This window comes from Lynx canadensis, chromosome A2, assembly GCF_007474595.2.
Source record: "Lynx canadensis isolate LIC74 chromosome A2, mLynCan4.pri.v2, whole genome shotgun sequence".
Lineage (NCBI taxonomy): Eukaryota > Metazoa > Chordata > Mammalia > Carnivora > Felidae > Lynx > Lynx canadensis.
The window spans coordinates 78,583,272-78,598,463 of record NC_044304.2 but is presented as its reverse complement, the minus strand read 5'-3'; the positions used below and the strand labels follow the sequence as shown (position 1 = coordinate 78,598,463).

At 41.8% G+C, this 15,192-nt stretch overlaps 1 protein-coding gene across 1 annotated transcript in view; it reads right to left on the bottom strand.

Annotated features, from left to right (window-relative positions):
• The window catches only part of PUS7 (pseudouridine synthase 7), a 56,285-nt gene that overhangs the window by 26,857 nt on the left and 14,236 nt on the right, over positions 1-15,192 (bottom strand). Inside the window, exons 5-7 of the mRNA XM_030307787.2 lie at positions 13,090-13,234; positions 5,386-5,497; positions 3,765-3,842 (exon numbers count right to left, since the gene is read on the bottom strand). Coding sequence (XP_030163647.1) covers positions 3,765-3,842; positions 5,386-5,497; positions 13,090-13,234 — 335 coding nt within the window. The remainder of the gene's footprint in view (positions 1-3,764; positions 3,843-5,385; positions 5,498-13,089; positions 13,235-15,192) is intronic.

Sequence of the window (15,192 nt, the reverse complement as noted above, 5' to 3'; positions counted from 1 at the left end):
GCGCCCCTCTATTGTCTATTCTTGAACATACAACAGACATGTATTTCTGAATCCCACTGGCACAGGAGAAAGCAGGAGCTATACTCGTTCTGAAGGATGGATATTCCCTGATAAGAGATGAAGTGGTATAGACAGTATCTTCATGATACTGTTCACAGTTGTAATTTTGACGATCTCAGATGGAGCTCTCTGGTTTGTAAATTCATAGTGAATTCTGTGAATAACTTGGGAATACTAAAAATCTCACTCTCAAACATAAGGAGCCAACGTAAGCAACAGGTTGCATATCAGCCCTTATTAACAAAGGCACTGAAACTGGCCCAGGTTCAAAAAGGAGACTGGCAGGAAGAGGCAAGAAAAGAAACAAATCATTCTGAATGAGGCTGTTCCTGCCTGAGATCCTGTGAAAAGGACGAGGTGGCTGGAGAGTTACATGAAGCTGAAAAGCAATGCTGCTTACCCCTAGGATTGAGCGATTCAGCAATAATTAAAATGCCTGTGTGGCAGAGAGGGTTTATCCTGTCTACCAGTTCTCACGGGAAAGGCCGCCTGCCTGGCCCCGGGTATCCATTAAGCAAACGAAGGGTGTAGCCTGCATCCGCGAGATAAGTGCTATGTGCTTTCCAAAGGCCAACGCTGAGGTGTCTAATATGGTTTCTTACTAAGTCAACAGGAAGATGATAAAAGCAGCAAAGGGCTATGGAGACAGAGCGCAGTGTGATCAAGTAGGACACCTGGTGGCTGACCAAGAAGAGAGATAAATATCTTCATTCCAAATATTCAAAGATTTCATATCATGTAATGCAATCTAAAAGAAGGAGATGCCATGTTCTGACCCTCAAATTAGCAAATGATTTATTTTATTAAAAAACAATTTTAACATTTATTTACTGTTGAGCGACAGAGTGTGAGCAGGGAAGGGGCTGAGAGAGAGGGAGACACAGAATCTGAAGCAAGTTCCAGGCTCTGGGCTGTCAGCATACAGCCTGATGTGGGGCTCGAACCCACAAACCGTGAGATCATGACCTGACCTGAAGTCAGACGCTTAACCGACTGAGCCACCCAGACATCCCTGATTTTTTTTTTTTTTTTTAAATCACAAGTTGTGTTAGGGAGGATTCTGGGGAAGCAGAATAGAGGTGGTAAGTGGGTACTGCCTTTCCATAGGGTAATTAGGCCTTGGTATCAAAAACCCAAAACCTGAGTTTCACATTCTCTTTAAGTCAGAATTCCACTGCTAAGTTTATCTTAATGGAGTTTTCACAGATGTGCTCAAGATTTAGCTACCGATATGTCTGTCATGGAATTGCTTATAATAGCAAGAAATGGGAAACAATGTCAACATCCCCAAATAGAGTAACAGTTCATAAATTAGGATTCGCCATATATGTAAATATCTTTTGCTATGTACTAAAAGGGAAAGAGGTACACCATTTACTGTTCACGAGAACACATTCTATATAAATATTTTGGTTCAAAGGAAAAGAGTCGCTCACAAAAAAACACACCGAGCTGTGCACAAGGCAACTAGGAGGAAGGACAATTATGGCTTAACTTTCACTTTCTACCTCGTTCTCTCTGTGACGAAAACAAAACTAACTTACTTATTTTTTAAAAGATTTTGTTTTTAAGTCACCTCCACACCCAACATGGGGCTTGAACTCACAACCCTGAGATCAAGAGTTGCATGCTCCACTGACTGCCAGCCAGGCGATGAATTTACTTTTTTTTTTTTTTTACTTATTTTTTAATTTATGTGAAAAAAATTCACAGAGCCAGCCAGAAAACACAGGAATTGTCTACAATGATATTTTAGCTCCCAAAGGGAAGGCAAGAACCTTCTGTGTCCCACATCCATGGAGGATGGAAAACCTGAGCCCTCAAATCACTGCTGTTCCCCATTTCTGACTAGCCCCCACCGGCCCACTCCCCCTGGAGGCGATTTCAAATCCTCACACTCTTTTCAAGCTCCCCTCCCCACTCCTGCCCCCTCCACTCTCAGCAGAGGACTCCACATTCTATGTGTCATGGGAAGAAAAGGAACAGGCCACCAAGTAGAACTTCTTCAGGTATCTTGTGCCGCTCTCTTTCAAACACATCAGCATTTGCACACACAGTAAAGTCACGGAGAGCAGACGTTCTTACTCTGCTTTCACTACTACATCCTGCCTCCATCCCAAGGTCAAGGAGGAAAAGGACTGGAAAATGCAGCAGGGTGCAACCGGACACTTAACCCCAACACCACTGCAAGTGAATCCAAACAGTGGGAAAGCAGCGGACTACAGGGGATTGTGGGGCAGAGGAGATGCCACCTCAACTCTATGAAAAGATATGGGAATTACAAATAAGTATATGTATTTACTGTAAGCAAGAACAGCAAGTATAAACAACTTTACTTTTCATTACAGCATAATTAACCTGTGGTAAGCTGTACATATTCAAAACGTACACGTTTTATCGTGTGAATAGGCCCAGGAAACCATCGCCACATTCAAGATAATGAACATACACAGAAGTTTCCTCCTGTCCCTTTATTTCTCCCTCCCACCACTCCTTACCTTGGGGGAGGAGGGGGCATAGATGAAAGCCTAAATTTGTCTGACGTCACAGAGCTACAAATACATCTTTTCCCCTTCCTTTCACTAAGCTGGCTGGGTTCAGAGCTCCGTTCTCCCACCCCCAGGACATTGCAATGGCCCTGATCTCCAGGGTTACCCACCTGCTCCAGTCACGACCCCTACTCCTGCCCCTACACACGGTCCCTCTGTTTATTATATCACGGTCAAGTCCAAGATCCTCACCGAGGCCTATGGCCCCTCAGGATCTGGATCCTGCCGTTCCCTTGAGCCTTATTTTTGCTAGCTCCCCAAGACTCAAGTGCCTGCCAAGTACCCCATGTGCTGCGCTCCCCAACTCGTTTCCAGCGTCTTTTCACAAGCTGTTTTCTTGATTCAAACCAGCAACCCCAGACCCTCACGGCCCCAGGAAACTCCAACTTGTCCTTCTAGAATCTGGACCAGTGGTTCTCAACCAAGGCGATTTTGCCCTTTAGGGAACATTTGGCAAAATCTGGAGACATTTTTGGTTGTCACAGCTGGGGGGCAGGGGAATGGGTTGGGGGAGAATGCTGCTGGCATCTAGTGGGTAGTGACAAGGGCCACTGCTAAACGTGCACAGGACAGCCGCCAGCAAAGAATTACCCACTTCAAAAGGTGATGGCACGGGCCAAGAAGCCCTGATTAGATGAAAACTCGCACATCCCAATTTCTGTGCAAGCCTCCCTGGCCTGCCCCCCAAAACAAGCCCCATGCTTTGTTGTCAGGTCTGTCCCAACAACCCATTTTAGCCTTTATCGCACTGTGTGATAAGTTCTGATTTACTTGTCTGCCTGCTCCATTAAATTATAATTGCTTCTAATGCAGAGACCATCTTTTCATCTGTATATCCCTGGTGTGTAACAAAAGAGCTCATTCACTGTTTTGTAATTAAATTTTAAATAACTCGTATTAATAATGAATGAACAACAGAGAGAAAGGAGAGAAAGAAGCACTTATTCTCCTGGCTCTACCACAAAAATCCTTTAAAAACCACACAAATAATACCTGTTTGCTGTAAAAATGTTACAAAATACAGATAAGAAGAAAAAAAAGAAAAGTGTGTTTTTGAATAGGCAGAAGCAACTGTTTCAAGGGGGGAGCGGAGGACTCTGGAAGGTGGTGCTAGGGTTTCTGCAGAACGAGTCCCAGTATGTACTCTATACTTACTTGAGAACAGCAATCTCTTGAACGGTTATGGCCCGTTTATCTTTGGTTCCCATGTAGGAGAATATGTTTGGTTTGACTCTGGTAAAACAAAAACAAACGTATGAACTTGCACACCATTAGGAAACTGTATTTCTCGTAATTTAAGATTCAAAATAAATATAAGAAAGTAAACGCCGCCCAAATAACTCCTTTCTTAGCAGGGCCCGACTTAGAACATTTGTGGTGAGTGAGTAGCATGTCATTCAAAGACTGGCTAGCCAGTAACCACAAAGGAAACAATGCATTTCCTACTGATCGCAGGCTGTTCATTAGATTACACACCTGTGAAGGTAAAGAGAAACTCATTTCTGACAACATACCACTCTGAAAATTTTACATCTTCAGTTTTTAAAAAGTTAATAATAATGTGAAGTTTCCAAAAACACATGCTATTTCTTTGCATTAAGAAAGCCAAATGCTAAAATAGGGATAGGAATAGTTTTGATGTAAAAGTGTAAGTAACTACGTTAACTAAGAAGTATTCTACAGAAACCGTTCCACATGAGAAGGAAAACCACAGGAAAAATTTCTTGAACTCTGTGCACTCCCCAACTGCAGATCTCAGAGGAACTCCCTCCCCAGTGGTCTATTCTCCCAGGCTCAGGTACAGACAGGTACCACTGACTCTCTCCCAGACAGCTAACAACTGGAGTAAAATAAAATGTTACTTACAGAGTACTGCGTCCTACAGGCTGAATGATCTTTTCCCCTAAATCCATATGTGGAAGCCCTGACCCCCACTACCTTAGAACAGTAACTGTATTTGGAGATAGGGCCTTTCAAGAGGGGGTTAAGTTAAAATGAGGCCAGTTTAGGGTGGGCCTTCTGAGCTGACTGGTGTTCTAAAAAGAAGGGAAAATTTGACCACATAGACGCCAGGGACACATGCACACAGAGGGAAGACCATGGCAGGACACGGGGAGCTGGTGGCCATCTGTAGGCCAAGAAGAGGCCTCAGAAAAAAAACAAGTCTTGGGACTTCTAGTCTCCAGAGCTGTGAGAAAATTTGTTTGTTACTTAAGCCACCAGTCTGTGATATTTTGTTATGGCAGCCACAGCAAACTATCACACTGTGTACCATGTTTAAACTGGGTTTACTATATATCAGAAAGTAAATTTCCATTGCACACAGATTTGCTGCGGTGTCTGTATCCATGACGGAAGAAAAATTCTTCGGCACCGGGCCCATCCTCAGAGACTCCATCTCTGCTATATTTGCACTCCTATGAGAAAATCTGACTGGTCTCAGGTTTTCAATCTAGTCAATCTCCAAGAATTAAGAGTTTACAGTCTAGTAAAGCAAATCCCAGCAAACACATTGAAGCATGGGCTTCCGGGGGAGCAGGTTAATTTTTACTTTCAGCTGGACAGACTGGTAACTCTCAGCTCTACGTGAACTACTCACTTAAAGAATTTCCACCTCGGATCATTGGCAATAAGCAAGGAGGTTAGAAGAATTCACCTACTATCTAAGGAAACTATAATTGGGAGACACATTTGCTATCCATTTGCCTGTTTTCCCACTCCTTTTTCATTAGCGTGCAAAGAGGATTTTGTATGGGCACAAGAACAAGATACTAACCGTAAATATTTAGACAGTACGTTAATAGCATCCATGGTGTCTTTGTTTTCCTTGTAGAGTACAAAGTGGCAGTAACTTCCCCTAGATTTTGGCCAAGAATGTTTTCTTGGATCTTAAAAAAAAAAAATTAAATGTTATATATACCATAATAAAAGCGATCTAAGTTTTTTCTTATGAAACCTACAAGCTCATTTTTCACCAAAGAACCTCTGAGTGAGAAATCAGATCTAGTCTGACAAGAAATACAGGTTAAATGGTTACAGTTGTGCAGACTATAGGAATTATACTTCCTGTGATTGGGTACGCAACATTGTCCATATTTACAATCAAAAGCTGAAATGCAGGTTGTGTGATAAATGAGTGAGACTAAACAGTGATCCTCACACAGAGAAACAGAGAGGTCCACTGTTCCCCCGATGGCCTCTAGGTGGGTACTGGCCTTCTAGAACACACACAGTTCAGAGGGAAACAGCACTCCAGTTGGCATCTATACACCTTGCTTTGTGTCCTCGGCCAGGTGTTCACACACCCCGGATGGACGCCTCCACAGGGACGGGGATAAAGTTCGTGAAAGTTGTCACAGTGACGGGTTTGAATTTTCCAAAGGCTACTTCAGTCACAAAAGTTTAGTTAATACTAGTTGGTTTACAAATGTTTACCTGACAGAGCAAGCAGCTGCCATTCAAAACAAAATGGGTCATTATTCTTGGGGAAAAGGAAACTAAAAATTAAGCCAAGTTAAACGTTAACTTCTGAACTACAGTTAGTTTGATTGTTCAACTTTCTGAACACTGGCAAATCTGTCCAGACTTCGGAGAACTTTTAAAAGTATTCTTTTAAATGAACATTTTAACTATACTGTAATGTAGAGACAGATTTTTAAAAAAATACTAGGATTTAAACTTTGATTTTGAAAAATCAACATATTTGGGAGAAAATATGTAAGCCACAATCACACTTTCAGACGCTGTACAATAAGACTCGTGGGTCTGGAGCAACACACAGCTGCCACTGTTACTTGAACACATCTAATTCACTTGATTTCTGTAGCTCCATGAAAGAACAACTGTGGAAAAATACTTCATACAATCCTTAAGAGTCGTCTTCTCTTAAAAATGTTCCCTTGTCTTTGTCCCTAAAATAATCCTTTAGCATGAACTCATGAATCCTTCCTCTTCACAGAGATAAGAAACTCCTGGCACTGAAGTTGCTAAGACACCTGGCTTTGTCAAGGCAAAAAGCATTCTCGATAGGCCAGTGATTTATGCTACAATGTAAAGAACAAATGAACCAATAAATCATCTCGGAAAACTGCCACGGCACGTATGCTAGGCGATTGGCTTTTCCTTTCTGATAAATATGAACGTGAGTCTTTTCTGTCTTGGAGAAAAAAAGTATTTCTTTGACTCTTGGTGTGAATTCCTCACAACTCATCCTCACAAGATTGTGAATAAGAGTATTATTTTTGGCTTTCCTTCCAGCTCACTACAGTGAAATAAAACTGTCTATACTTAGCACTTGGGAGAAAAATCATTGGCATTTCATTTTATCTACATGAAACACCAACCGCTCTTACCTGCTGCAGTTCTGACCTCTGTCCAAATGCACAGCATAAAGAGCACAAGAGAGCAATGTTTAATTCAGAATAACGTTAAAGTGCTTAAGAGGTGAACATGCAAATGATCGCATGGACAGGTTACCGAGGACTGCTACGGCACCTGCTAGTCATGTGGTGGGTTAACAGCCATTCAGACACGAGCAATGGAATGTCTCAGAGGCACATGGTGAACGAGGAGAAAACTCACCTACAGGGACAAGCCTCCCTGTCTCAACCTCCTCACCTCCTCACAATGACATGTCAGTGCGTCCTCAAAGTTGCATGGGTACACTGTCTGTACCCGCGGGATGTAGCAAAAGGTTTAAGACTGAATACAATATACCATACACCTGAAACTAATATTACACTCTTATGTCAACACACTGCAATTTAAATAAGAACTGAAAAAAAGACTGAATACAAAATGCTTCCACATTTAGAGACTTGTTTTCACAGAGTACTACCTAAGATTATTTTTAAGATTACCTAAGTAATTACTGCTTTGTGTTTTTCTGGGTTTTATGAGTTTCCTGCAGTCAGGTACAACAACTTTATTTGAAAAAAATCATTACAGAAACAGTTCTCCAGAACTGATAAATTAAAAGGGATTTGAGATGACTTAAGAGACTTATCTATTGAATGAAATGTTCGGAACTTGTTTCTATCATTATTTGACAAGTAATCTGTATGTAAAAGACATTTTTGAGACAGGGAAAAACTGAACGTGCCCTGAGTATTAGATATTAAGAAATTATTGTTCCTTATGTTGGATGTGATACTGGTATGGGGTTTTAGGCCTTAGCTGCTAAATACATACTGGAATACTGATAAGTGAAATGAAGTGCTATGTAGAATTTTCTTTAAAACACTCCACAAGAAAAAATAAGCGGGAGGAGAAGATCAAAGAAAAACAACAGAATGTCAGTCCTGAAGATGGGTGATGGGGGTACAGTGGTTCAATACTACTTTGTGCACCCGTCTGAAAATGTCCGTAATAAAAAGTTAGCAAAAACTTGTGATAAAAATTGATGAAGTGCAAGCTATACTTTCCCTTAATAACCCCTCAGAGCATTCACAAACAACTATAATGGTGAGAAATAAATGAAGCCACAAGGTGAAAAAGCTAAACGCTATTACACCTTGAGGGAGACCATGACAACTGAGTATGAGTTTTGGCTCACACACATGCATCTTTTATTAGCAAAACCAAGCACTAAGCATGCATACAATTATCTCCTCTGTCTAAAGCAGATACAAAGGTTCTTTTTCTAAGTGTACTCGGGATACAAAATAGCAAGCATATGTATTAATTAACTGGGAATATTTTGAATAACAGAAAAATCAACGAGTCTCAACTTATTTTGAGCAATTTGACTTTCTCAACTCTGAATCCTTAGAACTCTAAGTAGGATATGAGTAGCTTTGTAATTGAAGAGAATTTAAAATAACTTTGAGACTTTTTTTCAAGACATTCTGATTTAAAATGTGAATGCAAAAAATTCTCAGGCTGAGATCACTGGAAGCAACCTTCTGATGGTCTGATACAGCAGCATCAGTACAGCAGAAATAGAAACCAACAGCAGAAGAAACCATATTCAGGAAGATTCATGTACTGAGCTGAGATCCTCATGAATAAGGAAGGAAAAAATGTAGTTTGAGAAAGATGACCGTATGGGGTAGCCTGCAGAACATTCTTTCCTCCTTATTCGAGGCCATTTCCACGACTGCACCCCTGCTCACTGACCTTGCCAGCACCCTCAGGACCCTGCTCCACCCACTACCACTCTCCTAACATAATTTCTGCCTGCCCACTCCCCCCTGGCTCTTTCCCTTCAGGATACCAATATGCCCACAGCTCTTCCATTTTAAAAGTCAAACCTGGGTGCTTGGGTGGCTCAGTCGGTAAGCATCTGACTTCGGCTCAGGTAATGATCTCACTCACAGTTCATGAGTTCAAGTCCTGAATCAGGTGAGCACAAGTCCCGCCTCTCTCTCTCTCTCTCTCTCTCGCTCTCGCTCTCTCTCTCTGCCTTTCATGGGATTCTCTCTCTCTCTGCCCTCGCTAACTTGCGCCCTCTCTCAAAAAAAAAAAAAAAAAAAGTCAAACCGATGCCTCCCTTTCAACCATGATGCTTTCCTTTCTTCTTTTCCTTACAGCCTTTTAAAAAATTATGTAGGGGCGCCTGGGTGGCGCAGTCGGTTAAGCGTCCGACTTCAGCCAGGTCACGATCTCGCGGTCCGGGAGTTCGAGCCCCGCGTCGGGCTCTGGGCTGATGGCTCAGAGCCTGGAGCCTGCTTCCGATTCTGTGTCTCCCTCTCTCTCTGCCCCTCCCCCGTTCATGCTCTGTCTCTGAACCAAAAATAAATAAACGTTGAAAAAAAAATTTAAAAAAAAATTATGTATATATATATATATATGTGTGTATATATATATATGTGTGTGTATATATATATATATATATATATATATATATATATATATATATGTAATCTCTGCACCCAACGTGGGGCTCAAACTCACAACCCCAAGATCGGGAGCTGCATACTCCTCTGACTGAGCCAGACAGGTGTCTCTCTTTACAGCTTATTTTATTAAAAAAAAAAAATGTTTTTAAAGTTTATTTTTGAGAGAGAGACAGAGCACGACAGAGGAGGGGCAGAGAGGGAGGGAGACAGAATCCAAAGTAGGTTCCAGGCTCTGAGTTGTCAGCACAGAGCCAGAAGAGGGGCTTGAACCCATAAGCCACAAGATCATGACCTGAGCTGAAGTCAGACACTTAACCAACTGAGCCACCCAGGAGCCCCTGCTGATAGCTTATTTTAAAAAGCAGTCTGGGGGTGCCTGGGTGACTCAGTCAGTTAAGTGTCCAATTCTTGGTTTTAGCTCAGGTCATGATCTCACAATTCACAAGTTCAAGGCCCACATCGGGCTCCATGCTGAACTCAGAGTCTGCTTGGGATTCTCCCTCTCCTTATCTCTGCCCCTCCCCTGCTCATGCACGCTCTTGCTCTCTCAAAATAAATAAACTTTAAAAAATAAATAAAAATAAAAAGCAATCTGTATTTATTGCCTTCTATCTCAACCCACTATGTAACCTGGTTTCCAATCTTACTCCACTAGAGCTGCTACGGTCAACGCACCAATGATTTCTATGTTGCTAAAAACCAATGGATATATTTCAGAAGTCTTATCTCACTGAACCCATCCATAATATTTTCCAATGCTCATCACTTTGGTTATTGGCAGTCACTCTTCTTGGGGATTCCATAACACCAGTCTCCCAGTTTCCTTTTTATCTGTCTGGCTCTGCCTCCCGCTGGTCTTTGTGGATTCCCTGATCCGGTATCCCTGCTGGGAACCCTTCATTTCCTTAAGTATGGGAGAACCTCTATATATCATACAGCGGATTTTTCCTTTTTCTTTTACTTAAGTCTTTGAAAAGAAGTTCTTAGAGGCATCTGGAATATATACTATGCTTCTCAAAATATAAATTAATTTCCCTGATTAATGACTTATAATAATTATACTTTCAGAAAAATACCATAAGTATGCTTTGGTAGGCGAATCAAACTATGCTTAGATAGGGCCCTATCTATCTGACTGGATTAACAAACAAAATAACATCTGAGTTAAAACAGCTGGTAATTTGTAGTGTTTGGGCACCATGATTTAGAATCCACCATGCCCATGTTTTAGGATGCATGGCTCTAGATGAGAAGAGTTTAGGTAAGAATATTGCAAATCTGCTAGATAATGCATGTAACAATTTATATCAGGGTGTGGTAGGAAAGGAGTGCTAAAAACACTATAAACTTATCTTTGCAATGAAGCTTTAAAAGCTAATTCATTCAGGGGCACCTGGGTGGCTCAGTCGGTTAAGCATCCAACCCCCAATTTTGGTTCAGGTCATGACCTCATGAACCTCAAGCCCCACATCGGGATTCTCTCTCTCCTTCTCTCTCTGCCCCTCCTCTGTTAACACTCTCTTTCTCAAAATAAAAAAATAAATTTATAAAAATAAGTAAAAGGTAATCGTTCAAACGCTAGGCAAGGCAGCCCAAGAAGACAAGCTGTCATTGGCACTGGATTCTGTCTACAGAAGCAAGAACAGTCTCTGGATCCTAGCTCTCTCTACTTTTCCAATGGTATTTAACTAACAAGGTACTCTCGCTGGGAGGGAGCTAGAGCTGCAAGAAGTGAACGCAGGCTCTCCAGTGCCTGGGTCTAGCAGGGGGTGGGAGACAACAGTTCAGACATCTAGTCTATCTTTGACCAAATGCCACATCTCAAGCCCAAAAGGTTTAGATCTCTTTGCAAGTGACGATCCAATGTGACCTGGTTTTGTGATTCTTTTTAAACTGGGAAATTCATATTTTACTGAAGATGTGTAAGGGCAATGGAGAAGGGTGGTTTGCGTCATACATGTTCAGCAGCTCACCTGAAAAATCTGAAGGAAATTTTTTTCTTTGGGAAAGAAAAAAGGTGGGTGTGGCATAAGCTTAGAGAATGTGGATACAGACAAAACGTGAGAGGTCTGGCACCAGTCACTTGAGGGGAAAGGGTGGGAAAACTGAAAGGCCACCGTGACCTGCAAATGCCCTAACATCCCTCCCTGCCGATCACAAAGCCTGGCATCTTCTAAGAAACAAAGATCATTTCCAAGAAGCAGGAGTCTGCAGAGCAAGATTTTGCCTTTTCTTCTCGCCTTTGAAAGAGGGTGGCTGACCGATGGGGACTGCCTTTCTACAAGGGGCATTTCCCTAGCAGCCGTTCTCAGCCTGGGCTCCTTGAGACAATAAAGACTGAATGCTGCAGTAGTTAAGTCACCCTCTCTCCTCCACATCTAGAATAGTTACTAGCTATCTGCCAAGCTTGGGAGAATGCAAAAAGAGTCACTCGAATCATTCTCCATGGGGTTTAATTCTGCTGAAGAACCCTGGCTGGAAGAAAGTGTGCTAAGGTACTATCTTATACTGTGACTCAGACATCAGAGAAACACACAGTAGCCATTTGTCTGTGGTTTGAGAGGTGATTAGCAACCTGTGCCCTCAGTTGTTCCAGAACACATCATCTCATTTTCTTTTTGGTATCTCCGGGGAAGTGACCTCCAATGTCCACCTTCTCTTCCCCAGCTGCTCAAGATTTCTGATTCCTGTGTCACTATCCAGACTGACCGAATTGACTACATAGTTTTTGCAGGCACAGCTAACTAAACTTATCTCTGCTCCCATTTTTTATACCCTCCCCCATTTCACTAAAATCATACTTATAAACAATTAAGGCTTCATCCATACACAGCATTAGCCTGAGAGAATACTCATAAAGCACTAACCGCACGAAGTCTTTTGTTATGTAGTCTTGGAATTCCTCTAACAAATTTATCTAGAAACGACTCTTTACTAATAGAAGCCATCATTGGTAGGAAATGAGGGTGAGGAACTATCTTTTTCCCATTCTAATTTTCATTAGAATTATGTCTGCTGATTTGGCAGAAAAATTCTTCTTAAGATTATATGCAAGCATATATGGCTTAGAAATTCTTTTAGAGCATAAATATCAAAGAAATTCACTGACAACACACCCATTTCAAATGAATCATATACAACGAAAGATGAGCTTGGGTGGAGGGCTGCTTTGCCATGTATTCCATGTTTTTTATGTGTGAGTGAAGAAGAGACTCAGGGTTGTAAAGCAACAGCTCTTGCAATGTGCCACAGGGACTTTTTGTTCATCTGAAAGCTTTCTCTCCTCCATTAAGAATACAGAATGAGCAACGTCCTTCCATTTTCTTCTTGAATTGCCGCTGAGCCCATTCTGCTCTTCAGGGAACATATCAAATTGCTACGACTATCTCTCAGGCACCACTGTAAATGTAGCAAATCTTCACTCACATAAGAGACCTAATGCCCCTAACCAGACAGTCTGCAGGATGGTGCTGGCATCTGAAGTGATATTATTCACCTTCTTTGAAGGAATGACATGATTGATATCCTTTTCTGCATAACAGCAAAGTAGCCCTTGAACATGAACAGGCAAGGAACACGAGAAGCAGGATGCCACCCGTGACCAACAGACAGATGAAATGCCACGTCATGCACACACTTACTTGCCAGAGCCTTTTTTCCAGCTGCATGGTAGGCTACAATATATTTCTTCCCCTCTCTATCCTCTGTTTTTGTCTCTAATCCTGGAAACAGAGATTTAATCGCTTGATGGATGATGGTTCTTTTCTCTTTGGTGTCCTCAATAACCTATTAAAAACAAATCATGCTACTACTGATTGAAGAAACATTAAATGGGGAAATAACACTAATGAAGTAGTAAAATCACTAGTCAGGTTATCAGCTATGCAAAGTAACAGAGGTACATGGGTATGATTTCAACAATCCTTTTTTTTTTAAATTATTTTTTAACATTTATTTATTTTTGAGAGATACACACAGAGTGCAAGGTGGGGAGGGCTGAGAGAGAAAGGGAGACACAGAATCCGAAGTAGGCTCCAGGCTCCGAGCAGTCAGCACAGAGCCCCGTGCTGGGCTTGAACTCACGAACCAAGAGATCATGACCTGAGCCGAAGTTGGACGCTTAACCAACTGAGCTTCATAATACCGCACATCTTAAGAGCCTGTTTATGGGGCATGACTCTCTGCCAGGCACTATACCAGGAACTTCAGAGTCACTGTCTTAGTTAATCCTTATCATCTCCCTACCATGCTACCAGTATACCCACTTGGAGATCAGGAAAACGAGGTTAAGAGAAGGACCTAAGGTTTTACAGCTGGAGGGCAGCAGAGCCACGTGTCCAGTCCAGGCTGTGACTCCAGAGCCACCCATCACAGATACCCCTGCTCAGGGACTCTGCTGGGCGAACACCTCAGGGCTCACAGATGGAAATGGAGGCAAGCCGTGCCTTTCAGGATATCAGAAACTCAACTCCCTTGAATAGTCCAATCTACACTGCCTCACAATGAATCCTATTCCATACTGGATTATTTTATAATGGTGTTCTCATATATTTGTTCGTAATAAAAAAAAATCAACATCAAAAAATGTAAACTTATTATGTAAGGAACTGTTGCTCAATTTTTGAATGTGTCTCACACTAAGAAATACATTTCACATCTGGAGTCAACAGTCAGAAATATATACATGCACCTGCCTTACTAAAAATCTAGAGGGGTACCGGGGTGGTGCAGTCATTAAGCATCTGACTCTTCATTCTGGCTCAGGTCATGATCTCACGGTTCATGAGTTTGAGCCCTGCATCAGGCTACGTGCTGACAGTACAGAGCCTGCTTCAGATCCTCTCTTTGCCCCTCCCCTGCTCATGCTCTCGATCTCAATACATTTTTTAAAAATTTAAAAAATCTTACAAAATAATATTTATCCTTAATACGTATAATACACTGTTATTTTCTATTTAATTTATTGCACTTAAACAAATGTCGGGGGACACCTGGATGGTTCAGTTAGTTAAGCATCTGACTCTCGATGTCGCCTCAGGTCATGATCTCACAGTTGGTGGGACTGAACCACCCGCAGTCGCTTCTAATTTCACCTGTTTCTGCACCTGTTTAAGTTTCTACAAGATTTAAAATTACAAACATGGCTCACATAATTCTACTGGACATCACTGAGAAGAATAAAATTTTCCTAACAAAAGCTTTTGAAAAAACATCTATTAGCCCATTTAGTAGCTGAGCTCTCCTTTTCTTCAATAGCAGAAGCTGAGTCAAGTTGAGCAAAGAAATGTTCCCTTACTTCTTTCCCAACTCCTCTCCCTCCAAGACCCACTTGACAGCTAGAGGCTGCTGGAGGGAGAGCCAGGGCCAGGGCCTATTAGGCCACACATCTGTTAGATGGTGGCAGTCCTTTGGCTACAGACACTGTGACAGAATAGTCACTTTGTGGTCTGAACAACACATTTCTTTCTTTTTTTTTTTTGTAATATTTATTTTTGAGAGAGAAAAAGAGACAGACAGCAAAGAATCTGAAGCAGGCTCCAGGCTCTGAGCTGTTGGCACAGAGCCCAACACGGGGCTTGAACTCATGGACCGTAAGATCATGACCTGAGCTGAAGTTGCACACTTAACTGACTGAGCCACCCAGGTGCCCCATGGAACAACGCATTTCTTTGTTGACTTGTGGTCATATAAAATTTTCTTACGACGTAACATTTTTTTGCTATAGTATGTCTGGATACTGGTTA